The 24,139-nt window shown below is 45.0% G+C and overlaps 1 protein-coding gene across 12 annotated transcripts in view; it reads right to left on the bottom strand.

Moving 5' to 3' along the window:
• The window catches only part of LOC133019403 (transcription factor COE1-A-like), a 79,825-nt gene that overhangs the window by 49,639 nt on the left and 6,047 nt on the right, over window positions 1-24,139 (bottom strand). For 11 of the 12 annotated variants that reach the window (XM_061085875.1, XM_061085881.1, XM_061085876.1 and 8 more), the window contains exons 5-6: window positions 18,905-18,978; window positions 15,109-15,177 (exon numbers count right to left, since the gene is read on the bottom strand). In XM_061085875.1, coding sequence (XP_060941858.1) covers window positions 15,109-15,177; window positions 18,905-18,978 — 143 coding nt within the window. The remainder of the gene's footprint in view (window positions 1-15,108; window positions 15,178-18,904; window positions 18,979-24,139) is intronic. The other variant, XM_061085878.1, reaches the window with a different exon arrangement.

Raw genomic sequence — 24,139 nt, 5'->3', positions numbered from 1 at the left:
TGCACAAGGCCTTTCCACTTGAGCATAATTAACACTTGAACAAACATCGGTGTGATAAGAACTACCTGATATGACAGAAACCATCTTAGTAAACATGTTTGAAGTGTACGTTGACATTTTTGTTGGGTCCCACATGGAGAAGACGGGTTATGGGGTGATAAACCGAGGAACGGGAACCCAGCTCCCGTTCCTGAACCTTTCTACCACTGGTGTTTTGCTCTTTTGATGTGTACACCCTCTCCCCCCTTCCCTGTGTTTTGACCTTCTTATGAGTTTCTTCAGATGTCAGCTTTTGAGTTCAATTATTTTTTCCCCAGGGGGGCGATCCAGACACTTTGGCCTCACTCGCTAGCAGTCAATTCTAAAAAGTACGAAATCAGTGTCTATAGGGAAAAAAAGCAGGTGAACCCGATGCTTGTTCCCTCCAATGTGTACGTTTTTATGTTGGAGCTCTTCTTCTTGCAAGTTGCCATCATGTTTTACGACGCGTGCTGTGTGCACGGCACGTGTCCACGCACCCCCCAGTCAGTAGAGTGAACAATGACACATCCCCAGTCTACTTAGAATCAAGGGCAAGTAGAAGACATAAACTGGCCTTCCAAATATATATAATATTTTTATTATTTGTATTATTTATCATTTTAAATTATCCCCTGTAGACCTTTTCTGACTAATAGGACATTTTGACAAGTCCCATTAGGGAAAGGACAAGTGTAAATATAAAAATTATCTCAGATTTTTATTTAGCTGATTCACTTTCATGGTCTGAGCTTGGATCTCACAGACACATGAATCCCTCCACCCCTGCCCCCTTGACTCTTTATTCAAGCCCCTTTTTTTCAAGCCTCCTCTGCTTCCTGCGACCTGCCTCCCCCTGCCCCGCCCCTCAAGTTATTCCTCCCCCCCCCCCGCCCTGAACCCCCCCATCGCTGTCCCCCTTCGCACCTCTCTCGTTAGCTGGGAATAAATCTCCAGAAGTAACCCAGTAATTTAACCAATTAGCATCTCAGATATGCGGGTGGCACCTAAATTGCGACAGTGCAGAATAGTGATGCATGTAGCCCCGGCTGGTGAATTTACAGCCTCTCGTTACATATTCAACCGGCATAAATCAAGCGCTCCCCACTGACACGCGGCCTTATGGGTAGGCATAGGCCGAGGTGGAGGGAACAGTCTCAGGGACGCGAGTTAGTTAATCATGTGGAAATAAGAAGCATAACCTAGATTCACACACACGCACACACGCACATGCACACACATACACACCAATATGGGGAAATACATAAACAGGTACCTGCAGTTGATTAATGCCTGAATACAAACTCACGTGTGCACCTCTAATAAACATGGAAGCTCACTCACACTCTTTCAACCACACACTCCTGAGCACACGTGCACGAAACTGTGCAGACACACACACAGACACAGACACACACACAGACACACACACACACTTGCTTGCTTAAACAACACATTATATAACCGAACCTAAACAAAATAATGGAATCAAAGTCAAACACAATGCAACTCCAAATCTAACCACAGATGTTTTGTTTTAAATTCCCACCCCCACCATCCCTCTCTTCCTCTAACTGCCCTAAACACACACACACACACAGATAAAAAACACTCTCCTGCCTAAATGAGTGTTTCCGTGTGTTGATGGGCAAGACAAAGAGCACAAGCATCCTAACTCCAGCGTGTGTTTGTGTTTCTGTGTGTGTGTGTGTGTGTGTGTGTGTGTGTGTGGACGTTCTCAGCGCATGTTTTCGGCAGCAGCGTGGGGCGTCTGGTCGTCAAAGCCGCGGTGGCGACAGCGAGTGAGTGATAACTGTAGTAAAAGTGCAGTAAACAGTCTGAGTGATGGCGGCTGTCGGTGGGGCCAATTGAGCATGTGACATCAGCCGTGACACATCAGCGGAGAAGCACAACGGTAATGACAGCATCGCCACGCAGCACACTCAGGCTATCTGTTACTGCTTAACAGCCGACACACACACACACGCGCGCACACACACACACACACAAAATGAACATAGAGTCATTGATGGGGATAAATCTTCAGCTGCAGTTAGAGCCTGCAATTGTTTGAAAATCACTCGTAAGTCAGAGAGATTGTTTCTTTGTGTGTGTGTGTGTGTGTGTTTGTGTTTGTGTTTGTGTTTGTGTGTGTGTGTGTGTGTGTGTGTGTGTGTGTGTGTGTGTGTGTGTGTGTGTGTGTGTGTGTGTGTGTGTGTGTGTGTGTGTGTGTGTTGGGGGGAGGATGCTGATAACTCAAAGCAGAGGAATCCTAGGTAGGACGGTTTGGTTGTAGTTAGGAAGGTGAAAGGTCATGAGCTCGGTTCCCTGGAGGAAGACAACAAACACTCCTGCTCCCAAAGGGAAGAGATCCTGAGCATCATTAAAGCACACACACACAGACACACACACACAGACACTTAGACACACACTAATACTCACACTCCATACATCACAAATCATTATAACATGTAGTCTTATAATGAGGTGGTCACCTTCTAAACCTTCTAAAAACGAATCCCCTGATGTCTTTCTCTCATGCTCACCTACCAGCCTCCCCTGGGACCCCCCGACTGTGAGGGACTTATAATTAGACACAGGGACACAGACACAGGAGACACAGACTCACACAACACATCTAGATGGTCCACACTTCATGCAAAGTCCAGGGCGCAGCATCCTTATCCCAAAGACAGTGATGAAACGTAAGGCCAATGCGAATGTCGATCCATAGGGGACTGTAGATTCACGCCTTAACAACAACATAGAGAAGTATTTAGTAGTACAGATTTAGGCTACATCCATACAACTAGTGTTTTTAAACCATATCACGCACATATGGGTCCATGTTACTTTTAATCATGTCCATACTAACATCCCTGAAAGTGCAAATCACATGACCTCTTAAGTACACTGGGCATGCGTGTGTCTTACTGGTGTCCTACGCATATGTCCTATGCATATGTCTTATACGCGTCTGTCCTACGCATGTGTCCTATGCATATATCCTACGAGTGTGTCCTACGTGTGTGTCCTACACGTATGTCCTACGCATGCAAGCAGTTGTATTCTTGTAAAATGCAGAATTTAACTACACAACAGCTTTTAGAGGAGACAACAGGGTCTGCAACATTATCATCCATGTTGCAGCCTTGCTAATGTTGGTTGTGTTCTTATTGAAGGGGGTCATGTGATTGGAGCCTGCCGAATCAGCGAAGGCTACTTGGAGACCGAAAAGTCCCAATCAGCAAGATCTGAGAGTGTCTACGTCATCGTTTGAAAACATCTCTGTTTTTTGCCCGTTCAGAATAAAAAGCAGTCCTGGAGTTTTCAAACTAAAACTGGGCCAGCAGCAATTTCACACTTCTCCATTTCAGTGACTTTAAAAACTCTGAATCAGTGTCCAGGCCCATCCCCAGCAGAGTTGACGCTTGATGTCTTCAAATGAAAAATGTAATAACTTCAAAACACAAGCATAAAGTTGTAAGATGAAAACTGGCAGCAACATGGGGGTGTTTTCAACCGATAATAAGCAAGTCACAGGAATATCAACATCTCTCTCTCTCTCCATATAAATCTTCCTCAGAATAACAGCTTCTTCACATCGTCGGACACAATCTAATTGTTATGTGCATGTTGAAATCACCGAGCGGCTCAAAACGTTGCTTCTGGGCTGGAGTTCTTTATCTGTCTGTCTTCTTCTCTCTTTCAGCACAAGCAACAAACACACCGAGTTGCCGCCACCTTTCGGCTCTCGGGGCAGCTCCTCATAAAAGCGTGAATTATAAATACTCCGAGAACGGCCGGTTATATTTATGCCGAAGCCTCGGGTCAGATGGAAGTAATGCAGATTCACAGAAACGGCTTTTCATTTTAAATAAACACCCAGATGATAGCGGCGGGTTTGACACTTGCGCTGGCTAACACCTACGCAGCGTGACCCGAGTTCAAGTGTTCCTGCCGCTCTCCCTCTGCTCGGAGAGGAAGATGCGCGAGGGGGAGAGAGCGGCAGGAAGAGGGAGAGAGCGGCATTTAACCTCGGAGGGTCAGACCAAAAAATTCGGTTGAAATCCTCTGTGATCAATAAGTCCGAGAGAAGCACGCACCCACACAGAGCCGCCGCGGTGCACGCAGGAACACAAATGCACATTCCTAATGGGCGCACACTCCCTCACAAACCTCAACACTTCGGCAGTGAACGCACACGGAGGTGGCCTCAGCTGTGCTCTCCTCTCCTGCGCCGCTCTAACTGACGGCTAATCGATTAGTGCTTGCTGACCTCTGACCCCGCTAGCTTCCTGTCTGACAGATTACACCTCCGCAGTTCCATAGGACTGCATTTGCCTCTCTCTTTCTCTCTCCCTCTCCCTCTGTGTGTTTGTTTGTGTGTGTGGTTTGGCTTTTCACTTTCTCCCTCGACAACCAAACACAAAGAAACGTCTCAAAGAAAGGACGGTCCGTTTTCCTAAACCACCGCACATACGAGCGTGTGTGTTGTCATCCTGCACGTTTTTAATTGCGTGTATTGGGAGATGGGATGTTTTTGTCAATGCTGGTGCAACACTCTGTGTTTGTTGTTGTTTGGGCGTGTGCTGGGTGTTGCCTTGGCGACACAGACGGTGCGCAGATCAGGCAGCTCTGTCTGGGAGGGTTGATGCATTTGTGTGTGTGTGATCCAGGTTTTACTAATATTGTGGGGACCTTAATCTGTTTACACAGTAACATGATGGGGACTAAAAGCAAGTCCCAGTAACATGCATCCTTGAATGTTACGGAGAAGAATAGGGTTAGGGTTGGTAAGGAGAAGTTATGGTTAAGGTTAAATGAAGTCTCCAGAAAATGAATGTAAGTCAATGCGATGTCCTCGGAAATCATGGAGACTGTGTGTGTGTGTGTGGGTGTGTGCGTTAGGAGGTAGATAACAATGCCCCTCTCGGCAGGACACTGGTGCTCTCTTCCTGGTCGGCTCTGCACAGGAAACACCGCCCCAACACACACACATGTACATGCGCGCACACACACACACACACAGATATTTATACCTGTGTGGGTTACAATGACTGCACCAGCTCACCCGGCACAGCCCTAACAAAAGGAAACAAGACCTCATTGTGGTCCATGGTGTCCCCCACCACACACACACACAACAGGAGAGTGTAGTGCTTGCAGACTCAGCCGTCCGTTAGATCGGACAAGGTTAGCATTTTTATCCCGACATGGCTATTAATAATGTAATGATGCATGGCCGACACATTTACACTCTCCTCTCCACTCCTCTCCTCTCCTCTCTCCTCTTTCCTCCCTCCTCCTCTCCAAATTCCTTTTTACAGTTGTACAAACTCTCATACAGTAGGTAAACACACTCCCGCTTGGTCTCCCAAAACACCTCAACCACCAGTTCACTTTGTGGTAAGGGGAAAATTCCCACTCCCATCAGTGTGTCTGTTAATGTGCGTCTGTGTGTGTGTGTGTGTGTGCGTGCGTGTGTGTGTGTGTGTGTGTGTGTAGTCTGCAGGGAGTTTCCAGATAAACTAAATTTGTTTGCTTTTTAATGACAGAGCTTAAGATATTCACACACACATAAGCACACACCACCACTAACCACCTATCATGAATGAGCTGCTCTGTGCTTTTCCTCTTAATACCGTGTGTGTGTGTGTGTGTGTGTGTGTGTGTGTGTGTGTGTGTGTGTGAGATAGTGAGAGAGAGACTAATGACTGTCCAGTAATGGGTGTATAGAAAGAGAGATCTCTGTATGCAGGTACCCAGAGGCCTCCAACCGCAGTCTCATCGTCCACTGGGAGGCAATCCACATACCACACAAATGCACACACAGATACACACACACACACACACACAAACACACACGTCGGCTAGTCTTTTGTTAGACAGCCAATGAAGAAGTGATCCTAAGCAACAGTAGGTTACATAATCACTGTGAGTTGATCAATCAGTCGAGTCAGTCAGTGTGTTAATTATTCAGTCAGCTAATGAGTGGTTAGCTAAATGGAAATGACTGATATAGATTCAGCACAAAGTCGTGTCTCCTGCTCGGCGGTGCTGACATGCAGGCTTCATATCCCTCCTAACTGTAATACTCTAAAGGATTTCTCTTAGACTGTGTCAGGTCTACAAATCCCTGGAGTGCTCCACCGTAGCCCGGTTCCAGACCTCGGAATCACTGCCCACATCTCGTCCTATTGCAGCGGTTCAAACAGGTCTGATGTTGATAAGTTATACTGGTTGGAAAAATGATGGCGTCACTCAGAGATTTAGGGGCAGTTATTAGATTTCCAGAGCCACCAAATGGTGACAAGCCTGGATGAGACTGATGCAGGTATAAGTAAAGACTCTTGAATCGACATGACTGTAAATAAACTACTCTGAGCACTGGTCACAGAAGCTTCTGTGTTTACAGTGTGTAGGAACATGGGAGATCTATTCAAGGGATTATTCATAATTATGTTTTATTAGTGTATAATCACCTGGTTGTGTTTGCATTACCTTAGAATGAGTCCTTTACATGGGAATTGGAGTGGGGCCATATTCCACGAAGTACGCCATATGCTGCAGCGCCATGTTTCTACAGCAGCTGAGAACAGTTGCCTGAAGGCCATGATAGGCTCTTTTTAATCTCTTTTCCACTGGACAAAAAAAACACTAACATCTAGCTTTTGTCTGCAATGGGAACAATCGGCATTTACTCCTGGGTCAAGTGACTCTTCAGAAGACACAGGCTTTCACTGGCTCCCGTGGAAAGCAGTGATGGAAACATGACACCTGGGTGAAAGCGCTGATTTATTCTTTATTTTGACTTGTCATTGACATTAATGCTGCACCTTCTCTGGTGCGACATCAGGACGTGTATTGAATGTCCAGGTGTTGAAACGTAAATAGCCATGTATGTTTGTGTAGTTATTGTTTTTTACATCGTATTACTATGATGTAAAATCGTGCTTCAACGTTTTTCATGCCATGCAAGCTGCGACTCTAGCAAGATATCAAGGTGAGAGAGCTTCTCAGTTCAGACTCCTCTACGGGCATGGGAAAGGAATCAATCGTCTTTTTAAGTGAGGGATATTACACTTTTGGACAATGGGTGAGTTTGCTGCAATCTGCAACTTCACCAACAGATGTCACTAATCCCTACACAGTGAACCTTTAAGTCGCCATGGAGGTCAGTCCAGAACGATTTTCAGGAAAATGTCATTTCAGAGAATTTCCATTTAGTGACGTCATTTCTTAAAAATAAAAGGTTCATTAAATTGTTTATTATTTAGGGCATTGAAATTAATATAAAATGAAGCAATGGATTCAACTAGTAAAGTTTTCTTAATAGTCCCTCTAATTTTTAAAATAAAATTGAATTACAAGCACAGTCAAGTGTCCTCCTGGATGTTTTCTACAATGAGCATAAATCCGCTGAACTACTCTCACACAGTATAAAAGTGATTGTTCTTTCTGGCAACATGCTGCCTCTTAGAGTAAACGAGGCATCGTATCGGCTTCGACAGGAGCAGATGGGAAAATGTGTGTGTGTGTGCGTGCGTGCGTGTGTGTGAGTGTGTGTGAGTGTGTGTGTGTGTGTGTGTGTGTGTGTGTGTGTGTGTGTGTGTGTGTGTGTGAGTGTGTGTGAGGCCATCATGTCTGAGTTTGTAGCTTTTAGGGTAACGTGATCCCTGCCTAAGGGTGTGTGTGTGTGTGTGTGTGTGTGTTGGGGAGGGGAGGGGTGTATAGTGGGACACAGGAGCAGGAAGGGAGGATGAGGGAGGTGAAAGAGGAGGAAAGGGGGATGATAGAAAGAGGAAAAGGAGGGGGGTTGACATCCACATATTACACATATGTGTGGACCCTCTCCAGTCATAGCCCATGGCTGTTTAGTTCTATTCACCAAACCCATTGCTATAACACACAGGAGGACAGGGGAGGATGAAAAATGTATGCTATCCTCAGCCCTCCATCTCTGTGTCTGAACATCAATAACAAACACACACAAAAACAGAGAGATAGATACATGTAGATATTAATAAAAAAAGATAGATAAATAAAGCAGAGGGAAAAGAAAGAGGGAAGATGGAAAGAGAACCACTTCCCTGGTATTGACCACACAAGCTCCAGCCCTGACCCTGAACGAGTCAAGAACAGTTCATTGAGACAGTTAGTCGACAAAAAATAGTGTGTTTGTGTGTGAGTGTGTGCATGCTCGAATGCCTGCCTGTGTGTATGTCCATTAAATCGGGCAGTTAAACTAAATCAGCGAGTAATGTGAATGCCGAGATTCTAAATGTTAGGACAGGTGCCGGCTGAGATACTAAATGAGAGAAATGAATAAAACATACTCCTCTCACTCTCTCTCCCCCCTTTCTCTCCCTCTCTCTCACCCACTCATACACAGAGCGCCAGACGAACACACACACACACACACACACACACACAAGCACAAACAGTGAGAGAAGTGAAAGCTGACATTAAGTCGATGATATGAATAATTCTCAATGGTCCTGATCTCCAAGCAACAGCTGACCTTTAACACAGGAAGTGATTGTGCAATGTGAGAGGTTGCACATTTAATAACACCCTCAACCACCCCCAAAAAAATGACTGAAACGGACCAATTTCCATTTTTAATTTTTTAAAGCGAAAAGTAAAAATTGGAACAAACACCTCGCAGCCAGTGACTCAAATGTTCCGTAGCTCTGTGTCACAGGTGAGGAAGAAAACAAGGAAGTGAAGGTCTCTTCTCATCCAACAGCTCATTGACTCACAGTCCTCACATAGTTTGGACCGACCCAAGAACGGCAAAAAATCTCAGACCTCCACCAAGGCCCAACAGTCCCATTCAACTCAAACAGGCCTTAGAGCTAAATATAGCCTATTACGCTATCTCAGCTAAACAATAGTGGTAGTTCCAGGTTTGTAGCACAATTTGTGACCATTGACCAATTCATGGTCTGTTTGTAGTTATCTTATCAGAAACGCAAATTGTTAATCGGTAACTTGATTTTGATATATTTGGATCATGATGGCTTGGACCCGAGACATACATGGACGGTTAACCCCAGTAACCTAAGACTTGAACCCGTGATACCTAATTTCATGTTAAAAACGATGTACTGTATGACTGTATTTGACAAAAGGAAATAAAAAGAAGTTAAAAAAAAAAAAAAAAAAAAAAAAAAAAGAAAAGCAAATAAATGACACTGAATCTTAAAATGTTTGTTTTGTCGTACCTCATCATCAAGCTCTTTGGGCAACTTATAGAATATTGAAAACATTTACAATGTGCGGTGTTAAAGTATTCTAATGTGGTCATTGCCGATATATAGAAAAATGTGAGTTTGAAAAAGGATGACGAGCCGAAGAAAAGGAGGGCAGAGAAGGAGAGGAGAGATGAGGACGGGTCAAGAAAGGAGGCGGCATAATATCTTACTGTCTATTTTAGATTGTGTGTGTGTGTGTGTGTGTGTGTGTGTGTGTGTGTGTGTGTGTGTGTGTGTGTGTGTGTGTGTGTGTGTTAGACAGTGACAGTTGAGCGAACAGTGACATACCAGGTTGGCAGAGATATTTTGGTAACTAGGACAAAAGAGAGCGAGAGAGAGAGAGAGAGAGAGAGAGAGAGAGAGAGAGAGAGAGAGAGAGAGAGAGATAGTGAAGAAGACAAAGGCAGGAAAGATGAAGAGATCGTTTAGAAGATCCCCCTCACTCCCTCTGTTGCCTTTCTTCACCTCCGCCTCCTCCCCCTCTCCCTCCTCATCCATCTGATTGACAGAGCCCCCCCCTCCCCCCCCACCCTGCGCTCTTTGATTGACAGGACTCCCCAGACTGAGGCTCTTATCCCCCGAAACAAACGCTGCTCTGCTCCTCCTCACCTCCTCTCTCTCCTCCGCCTGCCAAGACGAGCCTCCGCTCTCCCTCTCTCCTCCTCTTACTCCTCTTTTACTACCCTTTTATTCTTCCTTATCCTTATCACCTCCTCTGCCATTCCTTTCTCCATCCTTTTCTCCGTCCTCTCTTTCCCAACATCTCTTCCTCGAGCTGTGACCCCTCTTAACCCTATACATTACACTCACACATGCGCGCACACACAGACACACACACACACACAAGCGCACGCACACACAGGGAACCCCTTAAACCCCTCAGGCTTATGTGGGCCCCTTCAGACTTTGGGACGACACACACTGGTACCCATAACCCCCCCAACACTCACACACAATATCACACACTTTCAAAATCGCCTTCCTCAAGTCCTGACACTGATCTAAGCCCTGAGCACACACAGGCTGAGACTATAACCCCCTGAAACCACACATACACACACACACACCCCCACACACACACACACACACACACCCACACACCCACACACACACACACACACACACACACACACACACACACACACACACACACACACACACACACACACACACACACACACACACACACACACACACACACACACACACACTCACACACACACAGCCTGAGCCTATTAAGCCAATCGCAGAAGTCTAAACAGGCAGCGAGCTGAGCAGTGAGGTAGGTAACCCCTCAGGGCCACGGAGAGAGTAAAACGAAGTCAAAGGAAGAAAAGGAGAGAGAGACAGGAAGGGAGGGAGGGAGCGAGCGAAAGAAGCAGAGAGAGGTGGGTGAAAGAGAGGGCGAGCCAGAGAGACGCAGAAAGGGAGAGATGAGGATGGGGACGTTGAGGTGTTAGAAGGATGAAGAAACAGAAAAAGGGCGAGATGATGAGGATGTTGAGTGACTGAGAAAAGACAGTAAGAGACACAAGGAGGAGGAACTGAATGGCTCACTCACACTTGAATACACACACACACTCATACACACATACACATACACACACACACACACACACATACAGAGGAGCAGAGTGGATGTGGCTCTTTAGGAGTCAAGCAGGCGTATGATGGGATATCGTTGCATGTCGTTAACCCTATATTAACCCTGAGAGGCAGCGGGACACTCACTGCGCTACAACATGGATTAACTGGGCCACACACACACACACACAGACACACACACACACACACACACACAAGCACGATGGGTTGCTGTCAGTCACACACATACACACACAAGGACTGATATCCTCACTGATACTATGCAATGACCTGTCAATCACATGCAAACACTCTTCTCCCCATTCCTCACACCAGTTTGTTCCCACAAATGAAATGACATTCGTCTATTTATGTCATTTTCTTCACTTTGTTATAGATGACATGATGATGCCCGGGTAGGCATACTTTAAAAAAAAGTTTTTTTTCAAGTTAAGATCTCTACGGATTATCCTGGGGCTCTTCCTTCAGAGTCCCTACACTTGTTTTCACCTCGAGCATCTAAGACAAACTTTTAGATCTCATTTATGCTCAAATTTAGATATATGATAAACACACGTATGTCTTCTTTAAGCTCTGTCAAATGGATAGACGGAGCTATCTATATGCCACAAATCACCCAACATAAACAATATATAACTTTATCTTGTGTCGTGTATCAGCCCGGGGCAAAGGAAGAATAGCTTCCACTAAGTATCCGCAAGTCCTGGAGGCAACTGTCCTGTTCTCCAGTGAAAATGAAAAAGAGGCCGGATTCGGCAATAGGGCGACGATCCAAAACAGAACTCAAAATCCACCACAATGGAAACACAAGCCAGAGCTTTTCTGGAACAGCCCTCACACAGTCCTCCTGCCTGGAACATCACTGAGAGTCTGCGGGTAGATCTCAGAGCTGAAAGTGATCTGCAGGAAGTCCGGACTAGAAAGACTCGTAGCTGGCAACGGCAAGAGTTCGCAAACTGCAATTTCCCTTTCACAAGTTCACGAAATAGAAAAGGAACAGAACACGTTAATGGATTATTTTTCATGTCTGTTTGCTGCAGGGGTGGTTTTTGTTTCTTTTCACCTCAAAAGTCAACAAAATATATCATTTGCGGAGGGTTGCCCAAAATTTGCGTATACGAGTGGAATCTTAACCATCTTAACATGTTCCTGTTTACAAGCGCTGACACACTTACAGCTCTTGTTTTGACTTTGTCTCTCTCTCTCTCTCCACATGTTTGGGTTGGACAGCAGAGATCCAGATGTTAAACTGAGAGGCTGTGAACCACTGCGGAGTGGGGGAAATGGAGGGAGGGGGGGGGGGTTACAGGAAGTATCCCACGGTATCCACGGTAACCTTGACATTCCATCCTGACCAAGTTCCCTGACATCTCCCACAATTCACTCCGCTCCTCTCTTGTAGCGATGAAACACACTAACACACAGACTCGCACACGCACACACTCACTGACCTTATGCGTTTCAGCAGCGAGGAAACGCTGAAACTCTCTTACTTTGTCTTTTGACTTCCTGTCCACACTGGAAGTGGGCATGTGACTCGTTGAGCAGATCGATAACAGATCTGCTCATGACCAAATATCAGATCAACAAATAGGAACAAAGTGACAGCCTCACTAACATCAGTCTTGACCCACATGGACGCAATATCACGATTAGTTGTGCTGCACAGATCTGAGATCAGCAACAAAACTGTGTGAGCTCCATACAACTTCCACACATATAAAGCTTCTATATATATATATATATATATTATTTTGTGTCTAATATATCACTTATTCTTTCTATTTCTGGCCCAACCTGATTCACAGTCAACCAACCATCCACTCACACACACACACACAATAGATATAGACAGTCACACACCTTCCAGGCAAATATATAATGGCACGTAAGCTGAGATGTCTGAGATAGCTAACAACAACAGAAAAATGTGGCGGTGGTGTAAAGATACTATAATGTCCTGCTTCCACTTGAAGCCTCTTGGACACACACACACACACGCACACACACACACACACACACACGCACACACACACACACACACGCACACACACACGCGCACATACACACACACGCACACGCAGACACACACACACACACACACACACACACACACACAGATATTTATGCTCTTTTAAATGGTGCCAGCAAAACTCACTTTGAGACACACATGTTTATCCACTTCATACGATTTCTTCAAAAATAAGTGGAGAAGGTGAGATAGAGGAGAGGAGAGGAGAGGAGAGGAGAGGAGAGGAGAGGAGAGGAGAGGAGAGGAGAGGAGAGGAGAGGAGAGGAGAGGAGAGGAGAGGAGGAGAAGAGGAGAAGAGGAGAAGAGGAGAATTCAAAATTCTTTTATCATTATCCACGACATAGATAAAAATGTGTTTCAGATAAGAAAATGAGTTTGAGTTACAAATGAGGTCGAAATGTTAAAATATATTGCATAACACATGCACAATGACACATAGAACTCCTTTGATGTTTGATTTGATTTGAATGGATAAATACAAACATCAATTTATCTATGTTTGACCTCAGAGGAAAGTAGTGTTATGCTTCCAAAAAAACACTTTGCTTTGGGTTTTTGGCAGTTTAACAACAAAACATAACTTGTACACCGTCAACAGTCTCAGCTGTCAGAACTGCAGTAAATCTCGGCTCCGGGGTCACGACCTTTGCTCCTCCAAAATGCAGAGAATTGTCGACCGAGAGAAAAGACGTGAAACTTAAGCTGCTCTCAGACATGCACTGAACTCTGCAGTTCTGTGGACTTTCTCCGACTGGCCTCCTGGTATAGAAATCGATGTGTGAACACAGCAGGGGATCCCCGGCTGGGTTCACCTCGAGCGAGCGGCGGGGGGGTTGATGCAAGTCTTATAAGCATTGTGCATGGGTGTGAAAGACAAACTCTGCGTAAACCCTGTTGCAAATTCTCCGGACTTTACCCGCAGGTCATGTCTGAAAACGGCTTATGATGACAATGTAATTTGAGATTGTTAATGGGATTTGTAAAAAGGTCAGAAAACTATTGTGACACTAACCTGTGATCATTGAATTGATATGACTGTTTTAAACAGAAAGTCATGAGCTGATACCCGGTATATGGTGTTGAGTTAGTGCTGGAGGGTGACATGAATCTGTCTTCATCAAAAAATTGCCTGAATATTTTCATAAAATCATAATTTCATACCCCACACTTGCAGATAAACTTCTGTATTTTGTATTTGAGTCAGGTTTGACCTTCTGTCAGTTGTCGGAGGATGAGAATCAGTCAGAGTTTCACCTCTCCCCTTGTCAATTACTCACTATCGGAAACACACACGTGCGCACGGAGGAACCCGCTCACAGAGGGTTAAAACAACTGCCGAGAACAAATCAGATTAAAATGAGGTTGGATCTCATTTCAGTTTTTCTCTGTCACTTTTTTTTTTTTTCTTTGTTCGTGACCCATTTTTCTGTGCTGCTGCTGCTGCAGGAGAGAGGCAGAAGAAAAAGAGAGGAGGGGGAGTGAGGGAGGGAGGGATAACTTCAGTCCTTCATCTCACAAGACAGACAGGCAGGAAGAAAGAAGGAGACAGACAGACAGACAGGAGTGGCAGTGGAAACGGCAGACAACTCCCGCTCGTAAACACCTTTGTATTTTGCCTTACGTGGTGGAAACGCACACTTATCTGAGCGCTGTTTGTTCTGGAGCTGTCCACAAGTGCACGTGTCTGTGCACAAGCCCGACAGACACCAGGTAGTGAGGGAGAAGCTGATGTGCACGGGTCAGTGTTGACATTACTGCACTGCACATGTGCAGGTAAATACAATGTGTGTGTGTGTGTGTGTGTGTGTGTGTGTGTGTGTGTGTGTGTGTGTGTGTGTGTGTGTGTGTGTGTGTGTGTGTGTGTGTGTGTGTGTGTGTGTGTGTGTGTGTGTGTGTGTGTGTGTGTGTGTGTGTGTGTGTGTGTGTGTGTGTGTGTGTGTGTGTGTGTGTGTGTGTGTGTGTGCATGTGAGTGGACCTTTAATTCCCACTCAGTCTAAATGTTTCACTCTGTCCTCCTTCAGCGGCCGTTGATTTTATCTGAAGAGCATCTCATTTCAGGAGTGACAGCCGCCATTCAAACACAGTCCCACTCCAGTGTGTGTGCGTGTGTGTGTGTGTGTGTGTTTGTGTGTGTGTGTGTGTGCGTGCGTGTGTGCAGAAGAGAGAGAGCGAGAGAGAGAGACAGACGGTACCTGTCGATGATAACGGGGTCTGAGGGTGTCTCATTACGGTTTCCACAGCTCTTCTTGTCACAGCACCGACTGAAAGAAGAAAAGAGAAAAGACGTCAGGGCAGAGGAAGACAAGAGTGAAACCCTGGGAACATACAGTACATTATATCCAGGTATATTCTGCATAAAGGGAAGCGATACATCATGTGCTTCGTTTGTGGTGTAAATTTGGTATCACCAAATTCACAGAAAATGGTCAAATCTGTCAAAAAAAAAAGGGCACAAGGGAGTTTTACTGAATGTCCATCATGCTGAGTAACTCTGGGTTAGACTTCAAAAGAGAAAGATCTGATAAAACTGCACTACATGTTCAGAGACTAGACAGTGAACTTCGTCCTTCAGTGATTTACTCTGAAACCCTGCTACACCTTAGCAGCTCAGATTCAGAGGTTTTTATCATCAAATCTGTGGCTGAACCGAGGCTCTGAAGAATATTTAATCTCAAACCTATTTGAGTTTTTGTACAGTTTGTTACAAAAAACTTTTAATGTGTACATTTTAATCTTGATATAATTTTGGTCACGTCCTCCAGTCCTAGCAGAGAAACTGTTATATACAAACTAGTCAGGCAGTAAATAATCCAGCAGCATCTTTCTATAGAATAGAACCCTGCATATTACAGACATTTCTGAAAAAAGCTTTTAAATCTATTGCATTTCAGATTAAGATTCGTGCTTTGACTTTTTGTTCAGAAGAAATGTTAAAAATACTAGACATCAAGTCACCTTGATGTCTATCTCTGCTCCGAGAGCGTCTCTCTTAGATCTGGAGGAACAACCTTTAGTCGTTTCACGCCAGTACAGATTCACTTTCTGCTTATTTCAATGTGAACTTTTAATTTTGAGAATAGAGTTGTTGTGGATGTGTTTTCAAATACGACATGACAACTTTCCCTGCATCCTAATTATACTGATGAGCAGGTGAGGTGGGGGCGACTAAAGAGGTCTGAGGTTCAGACAAGGAACGGGGGGGAGAGATAAACACACACACACACACGGGAAAAACCTGGCGTGAGCAAAACTCACACATGTGTCTGTCTTCTTCCTCGCATTCATCAATTATGAATGAAGGTGTAAGCATGAGGGGGGAGGAGAAAGCCAGAGGGGGGGGGGGGAGTGGTTGTAAAGAGTGAAAGGGTGAGCGTGGGAGGGAAAGCTAAAACAAGAGGGTGAGAGGGAGAGGAAGAGCGGGATGGGGTTTGGGTGGGAAGGAGAGGAAGGGGAGACGTCTCTGGTTTCCCACCCGTCACAGATGGCAGAGGTGAAAAGAAAGAGACTGATACGTTACACCTCACACATTGTCTCCGCTGTTTGCTGCTCTCTCTCTCTCTCTCTTTCTCTCTCTTTCTCTCTCTCCCTGATCTCCCTGTCATTTCCTTTCTGCTGCTCTATGATCTGGGTCACCACACGGCCCCATCGGAGGAGAGAGCGAGAGAACCAGCGCGAGGGGAAGAGGGGAGGCAAGATAAAGGAATGGGAAAATATAGTGAGGAGCAAAAGGGGGGAGGAAAGAGGACAGCCGAGACTGGTGAGAGGCGGGAGACGGGAGGCAGGGGAGGATGGGTGAGGGTGGGGAGGGGAGGGAGGCAAGGGGAGCAGGGAGAGGAGAAGGAGTGGAGGATGTTATAAATGGAGGGGTAGTGGGAAGGAAAACGAGGGGCGGGATGGGGGTAATGTAGCACTTATTTCTCTGGATCCTGGTGATCTAATCATCTTCTCCCCCCCTGCATCCCCCTCCTCCTCCTCCTCACACACACACACACACGCACAGACACACACACACGCACACGCACACGCACAGAGTTGTGTCTCCATGGCTTCAGGGGATATTGACTCACATTAATTTCCTGGAGTCTAACCTTAACCATATCCACTATTTTCCTAACCCTAAACTTAAACTCAACCTAACCTTAAAACATATCATCACCTCAAAATATCAATATTTATGTCATGGGAACTTGCTTTTTGTTCCCATTTGGACAAATATTACAATAAACCCTCAATCTTTGAGTAAAATTCCCTTTGAGAAACTAACGATGTCAGCATTTGTAAACCAACAATTCTCTACCTACAGAAATATAAAGTGTATATAACACTTCTATAAAACATGATTCGGTGTACTCGTCACACGAGTAAAACGTGTCAATATCTGGTGCCAGGGCTCCAACCAGGTTTCCGTCGCAGGTCTGTGTGGTGGCAGATTGGCTGGGAGCATATGGCTAATAGTCCCACCATGACAATGAACCACACTGATTAATGGACGCCCTGAGCTCATTGTGTGCGCGCGCTACGTTGTGTGTTGCGGTGAGGCCCCCGCTGCACAATCAGCATGTGAGAACACGAGGCAACAGCCGTAACTTTGACCTCAGCGGCTGCTGCAGACAAGCAGAAGTTACTCTTTGCATAATCCTGCCGGACAGGAGCAGGGTGGAGGCCTCACAGGTTCACGTGTCCTGTACGGAACGATTAATGCCTCTCTGAGACTCGTTCCCAGCATGATGAACAACAATGATTTACAGTAAAAAAAATCTGTTGCCAAACACAATTTATGTATGAATTCCGAGCAAATCACGTCAGAATTTCAATACGTTTTCCATAAACCTTTGCAGCTGAACCGCCTGAGGAAAAAGCAGCGAGCTATAGAATAAAATATTAGTGCGCCTGAGTTCATGGTTAAATTCCCTGCTTGTGCATACAGATGAGCCCCAATTTATATTGTTACACTTAAAGTTGTTCAGTGACAAGGTCAGGGAATAAGAACAACTTAATTCATGTGCTAAATTTGAATTTTTATAACCGGTGTGCACGAGAGCGAGTGTGCATATGCATACTTCTTTGTGAGTATACAGTGTGTGTGTGTGTGTGTGTGTGTGTGTGTGTGTGTGTGTGCGCTGCCATGTGTGCGAGTCCCTGCCTATATTTTATAGTCGGACCGTGGAGGAAGGCCCATTCGTTAGCCATGAAACAACAGGAGGGTTCAGATTGACTAATGAGTTTCTCTGTGTCCTAATTAACCAGGCGTCTCACACACACACACACACACACACACACACACACACACACACACACACACACACACACACACACACACACACACACACACACACACACACACACACACACACACACACACACACACACACACACACACACACACACACACACACACACACACACACACACACACACACACACACACACACACACACACAACCAGGCGAAACACACACACCCATCTTCCATTGTATAGGATAGGTTGGTAAAATGCCTCTATAAATAGAGCTCTTTCCTCCCAACCTACTTCTGAAGAAATTCATCTTTAGATTATAATTAAAGCAACGACTCTGATAGCTAAAACTGATCTTCCTCACCAGATCTGGTGTCATGTGAACGCGCATGTATGCATCTGTGTGTGTGTGTCCGTGTGCGTGTGTGTGTGTGTGTCTGTGTGAGTCTGTGTGTGTGTGTGTGTGTGTGTGTGTGTGTGGGTGTGGGTGTGTGTGTGTCTGGGGGGGAGGGGTTAATGAGGGTGACAGAATAAAAAATGGAATGAGTACAGAGAGGTGACTGGTGAGAACTTTCTGCAAGATTAACAAAGTATGTTGCAGAAGAGGAGAGAAGAGGAGAGAAGAGGAGAGAAGGGGAGAGGAAGAGGAGAGGAAGTGGAGAGGAAGAGGAGAGGAAGTGGAGAGGAAGAGGAGAGGAAGAGGAGAGGAAGAGGAGGATCAGTGATGAAAGATGCGATGCAGTCATCCTCACCTGCACATGATCTCATGTGTCAGCAGCACTCTGCACATCTCTGGGTTTTTGTCTTGTCCTTCATAAATAATCGCCTGAAAAGAGAGAGACACGGAGAAGAAAAGAAAATACAAAATTATTTAACAGTCAATCTTCACATGTGACTTTCAAACTCCCTGATGAGCATTCAAAAAAAAATTGTATAACCTTATGTCATAAATGTGACGTAAATGTTTGATAATTGGCGTATGGTGAAATTCAGGTCTGTTAAAAAATAACGAATACTAATTACTCTAACAGCTGGGCACGGTAGTTTTCTGCAAACACGACTAGAACAGGAGTAAATAATTCAGAACTTTTTCAAACTTGTGATTAATACTCATTCAGTGCTCAGACATTTTCATGGTCATGAAGGAACATGGAGCTGTGTGCACCAGTGACGTGTTTGTAAAGTCTGCAACACATGGGAATGAGACAAATCCGGTGCTTACAAACACCTGTTTTCATAGCAACAAGGTATTGTTTGTGTTGTCCTTTTCATAGAAGTTGTTCATAATGCATAAAACAAAGAATATCAGAATGCAACAGCAAAACCTCCAGAAGTTAATTGTAATTAATTAATTGGGAAATGAGCGAAGCCAGAACCCACTGAATTCTGGAGAGGATCCAGATAAACGGGCGGATCCAGACATTTTTTGGCGAGTTGGTATTTGATCTCCGAGTGCCCCTCCAGCCCAACTTAATATGATATTCATCATATTTCAACACAAGAAGACGGAGCCACATTACCAATCAGACACATGCTCATTGAAATCCCTTCATCCATCAGATACTGCTTATCCTTTAAGGGTCATTTTGGAGCTGGAGCCGATCCCAGCTGACATTGGGCGAGAGGCGAGGGAAACCCTGGCCAGTCGCCATACAGAGACAAACAAACAAATCATTCTCACATTACAGTCAGTTTAGAAACTCCTACCTATTTACAATCTGCGTGTCTTTTGACTGTGGGATGAAGTCCCGGAGAAAACACACACATACAAGAGGAGAACATGCACACTCCACACCGAGGGGACCTGACGTGTTACTGCCATGCATCAGTGCTGGTTGACACTTGTCTTCACTGTCTGTCAAACTGGTCAGAGGACGTGATACTATTCAGCACTAAGAGGAAATCACAATGAGGATATGACCAAGTCTGTTATACACTGTGGCTTTATTTAACTCCAGCAGGTTATAGCAGCGACACTGGTTGTGTTGTTGGGGTAACACCTCTGCCGTCTGTCACCCACCCACCCACCCACCCACCCACCCCCACCCACCCACCCACCCACCCACCCACCCACCCACCCACCCACACACACACACACACACACACACACACACACACACACACACACACACACACACACACACACACACACACACACACACACACACACACACACACACACACACACACACACACACACACACACACACACACACGCACACACACGCACACACACGTCACTTATGCTCACCAACATTTAAAAAATACACTAAATAACAACCGTGTGTCATCCGCTCACAGGCTGAGTCTCTGAAGTCAAATGCTCCAAAGAATAAAGTTGTGTATCCACAGAGCCGTGGTCACAGTTTCAGCTGAGGCTCGACCTTATGCCATATTTCTGGATCGAGGAAAGGAAGCTCAGAAGAAAGCGAGAGCAGAGATCACGCGTCACTGAGCTATCAGTCAATCAATTCACACACACTGTCAGTCTTTGGTGAATTCTTCTGTGTTTGAACTGAGTGACAGGTTCACTTTTCTCACTGAGCGGTGAGGAAGTTTCACTGTCTGTCAGCGAAACACACGCCGACGCTCGAAAAACTGAAAACACACACGCAATATTCAAATGTAACATTAATGCAAAGTCACACATCATATACACGCACAGTCTAACTGACCGGTAAAGGTCGCGAAGAGTCCAACAAACTTTGCAGGTTTCAAGCTCAACTCCAAACTTTGGGAATGATGATTTAATTTCCCTGGTGATTTCCTCTTTTTCTACATTTGCTGAATGTCAAGTTGAAGGTGTCACATTTCTGCTGCCATTCATTCGATGATGAAAGTCAAGACACTCAGAACGTAGCTTTGCATTGTGCTGTTTTGTGCAAAGAAGTTGAAGGGTAATTCTGCCACTTGGAAAAGCTGTGTTCCAAGAATCGAGAGAGAATGGGAGTCCTTTAAACTAAAATGGCTCACAGTGAAGCGCACACGTCCATCAAGGCCTCACAGTCCCCTTATGAAACCACATTTAAATTCATAGATATCAGTTCCCTAAACCGGACTGTTTCCTTTTAATCAATATCCATTAATTATCTCTGTTGAATCAAATTGGAGGGAAAAATGAATAAATACTCAAACATTGAATGAAAATATAGAAAATTGATTATCTCACAAGGTTAAAAAAAGTGAGAATAAAATCTTACATCTGCCTCCAGATCAGGATCCACACCACAATGTAATGGTTTCATCTCTGACCCATACCACATCCTTCCACCAAGTTTACTGGTAATCTGTTCAGTAGTTTTGCGCAATCCTGCAAACTAACAAACAATCTTATATTAAAACATAACTTCCTTGGCGGAGGTAAAGAAAGTTATCTCTGTTTGAGCCTGCACTGTGGCCCCAGGGGCAGCATTTCACACACAGGGCCCCAACATGAGCCTTTACCTCAACAATGTAGAAGCTATAGACCCACATTAACTGGCTTGGAGCTCTGTGGCATTAATGGAAAACAGCAACAGTGCGTGTACAACCTGAGCGGCCCATTAGAATAATGTTGTAGCCTAAAGCTTCTCCCACTGATAGCTAGTTGTGATATAGGACTCGTCATGTGATGTCTAAGGACCAATCCTGATAGGCCGCAGCCAAAAATCCATCAGGTTTTAACTGGTTGTGTCATTCTCTTTAACGGCCCCTCTCTGTGACCCGCTCATTCAGGGTGCACATGAGTGTTGCTGCATGCGTTAGCACATGCATGTACCAGAACTGGGCTCATTGGCCAATCACAACCCTGGACCATCCAGCTCCAAGCACCCGGGGCCCTTGTCAGTTATAGTTTTCCATGAATCTGAATAAATTCCAGTTGAAAACCATCTGCTGAAAATGTATCGATACATGAACCCGGTGCCCGAGGGAGCGGATGGCGGTCCAGGACGATGTAGACACGAGTGTGTGTAATCTGAAACACAAAATTCATTCGAGGTATGTCGACAAAGATAAAGATAATTTCCAGCAGAGACCACTTTTACCACAAACTCCCCTCATGGAGATGACACAATGGAGGCTGGATTGCAAGTCGAGCCCAGTGTGAAGCCATTTCATGTATTGAGAAATCAAAACAAACAGGTATCCGCGCTGAAATCACGAGAATGACCTCGGCCACGGCAGAGCTCGGCTGAGTGTGATCCAACGGCCGCACATCTGAAACCGTTTCTCTCGTCTCCTGTGTAAAGTTTTCCCTCGCTCGTGGTTCAGTGAAAGCAAATGTGAGTGTGGGAACAGTAGGAAGAGATAGAACCGAGAGAATTTGAAGAGGAAATGTACTCTATGAGCCACACTTCTGTCTATGATTAGACCTGCTCATTGTGCCATGGGAAAAGAGTGGGCCAGGCAACTTCCTGTGAACTTGCTTCCTACCCTGGACAAGCATGTATCAATGTCATATCCACCTCTCTTTTCTTCACTTGTTTTTAAAAATGTTGTTTTCTCTCTCTCTCTCTCTCTCTCTCTCTCTCTCTCTCTCTCTCTCTCTGACACATGCGCACACACACACACACGTTCAAACCTAGAAACAGGAGAATGCATTTATCTTTACGAGCAAAAATAGACCTGACGCAACTGGGCTTCCTTCCAAAGTCACAGAAAAGGTAAATTAAGTAAATAAACTTTATATTACTTGTTTTCTTAAGTTTTCCTAAATCCATCACCTCTGCTATTAACTCTGGAACAGATACAGAGTGAGATCTTAAGTAGGATTAAGAGGACAGACGTCTGTGAGCAGCGAGAGTTGCTCAATCAGAAGAGTGGAAAGTGACATTTTATCTAAAGCCACAGATTAGTTGTGAATGAGTGCAGCAGATACTCTCTTAAAGTGCTGGAAATAAGAGAAAATCACTTATTTATGCAAAATCTCTGTGAATCTGATAAAAAACAAACTGGTTCTAACAGAAGGGCTCGTGTAGGAACATCCATTATACAACTCGTGCTTTAGGGATCACTGTGAAATAGGTTGGAGACAAACCCAAGCTGACAATGGCCAAGAGGCGGGAGAACCAACCCTGGTCAGGTCCTTATCCAATCACAGGTACAACTGCTCCTGTCCGACTTACACTGAAGACCGGATGTTGCTCCGGACATTTGTGTCCAGAACTTTTCATGCCAGATCCCAAGTCAAAAGTCTGGGAAATGAGTGGGCACATTTCTATGATGGAGGTAATACGCAATATATTTACAAATTAGAAGGACGATGTGATTTGATTCAAGCTTTCGGAGATGAAGGCCGGTGATGATATGCTTAAAACATATGATTTCCGCAGCAGAATTTCTCCCGCATGTCCTGCCTCCTCTGCCCAGGCGCCATGCCTCTCCTGAACATTCTGGTTATTTTCCTTTTCTTTTAAACATGTCTGACCCAAACAATCCCCTGCTGCGTTCCTCATATGTGAAAGGCAAACTCCTGACAAAGTCCAGACGCAACTTTCCAGGCATTTTCCAGAGTTCATGTCTGAAAACTGTTGTAAAGAGACAAATAACCTACAGTCTATTTAGAGTCCAATTAACCTAACTTCAGTGTGCATGTCTTTGGGAGGCAGCCAGAGTTACCAGAGAAAATCTACCAGAGATGCCTCAATACCAAACCAAGAACCTTCCTCCTGTGAGGCTCCAGTGCACTGCACCACTTTGCTGCACTTTGTGCTATATAAAGATAAGTGATGAACTAAATAGACAGGTCATTTTTTCCCTTTGCAGATATACAGCAGATGAAATCCAGTCCTTTCTCAGCTGATCTCTGTCTGTGCCATATCTGGGTCAAAATCCAACCACCCTTGTTCTGTTTTGACCCTGTCCGGACTTCAAGAGCAGAGCTTTTTACTGCTTCCTGCTCCCTCAGATTCTGCGGATCATAAAAAAGATGCCACTCAGAGAGAAGCCGTGTGCTAAACTGAGGTCTAAAGTTTCTAATGTCTCTCCAGCTTGGCAACCTGAGCCAT

This window comes from Limanda limanda, chromosome 14 (genome assembly GCF_963576545.1).
Source record: "Limanda limanda chromosome 14, fLimLim1.1, whole genome shotgun sequence".
Classification (NCBI taxonomy): domain Eukaryota; kingdom Metazoa; phylum Chordata; class Actinopteri; order Pleuronectiformes; family Pleuronectidae; genus Limanda; species Limanda limanda.
Note: the sequence above shows the minus strand (reverse complement) of the source record. Positions and strands in the feature narration are given on the sequence as shown.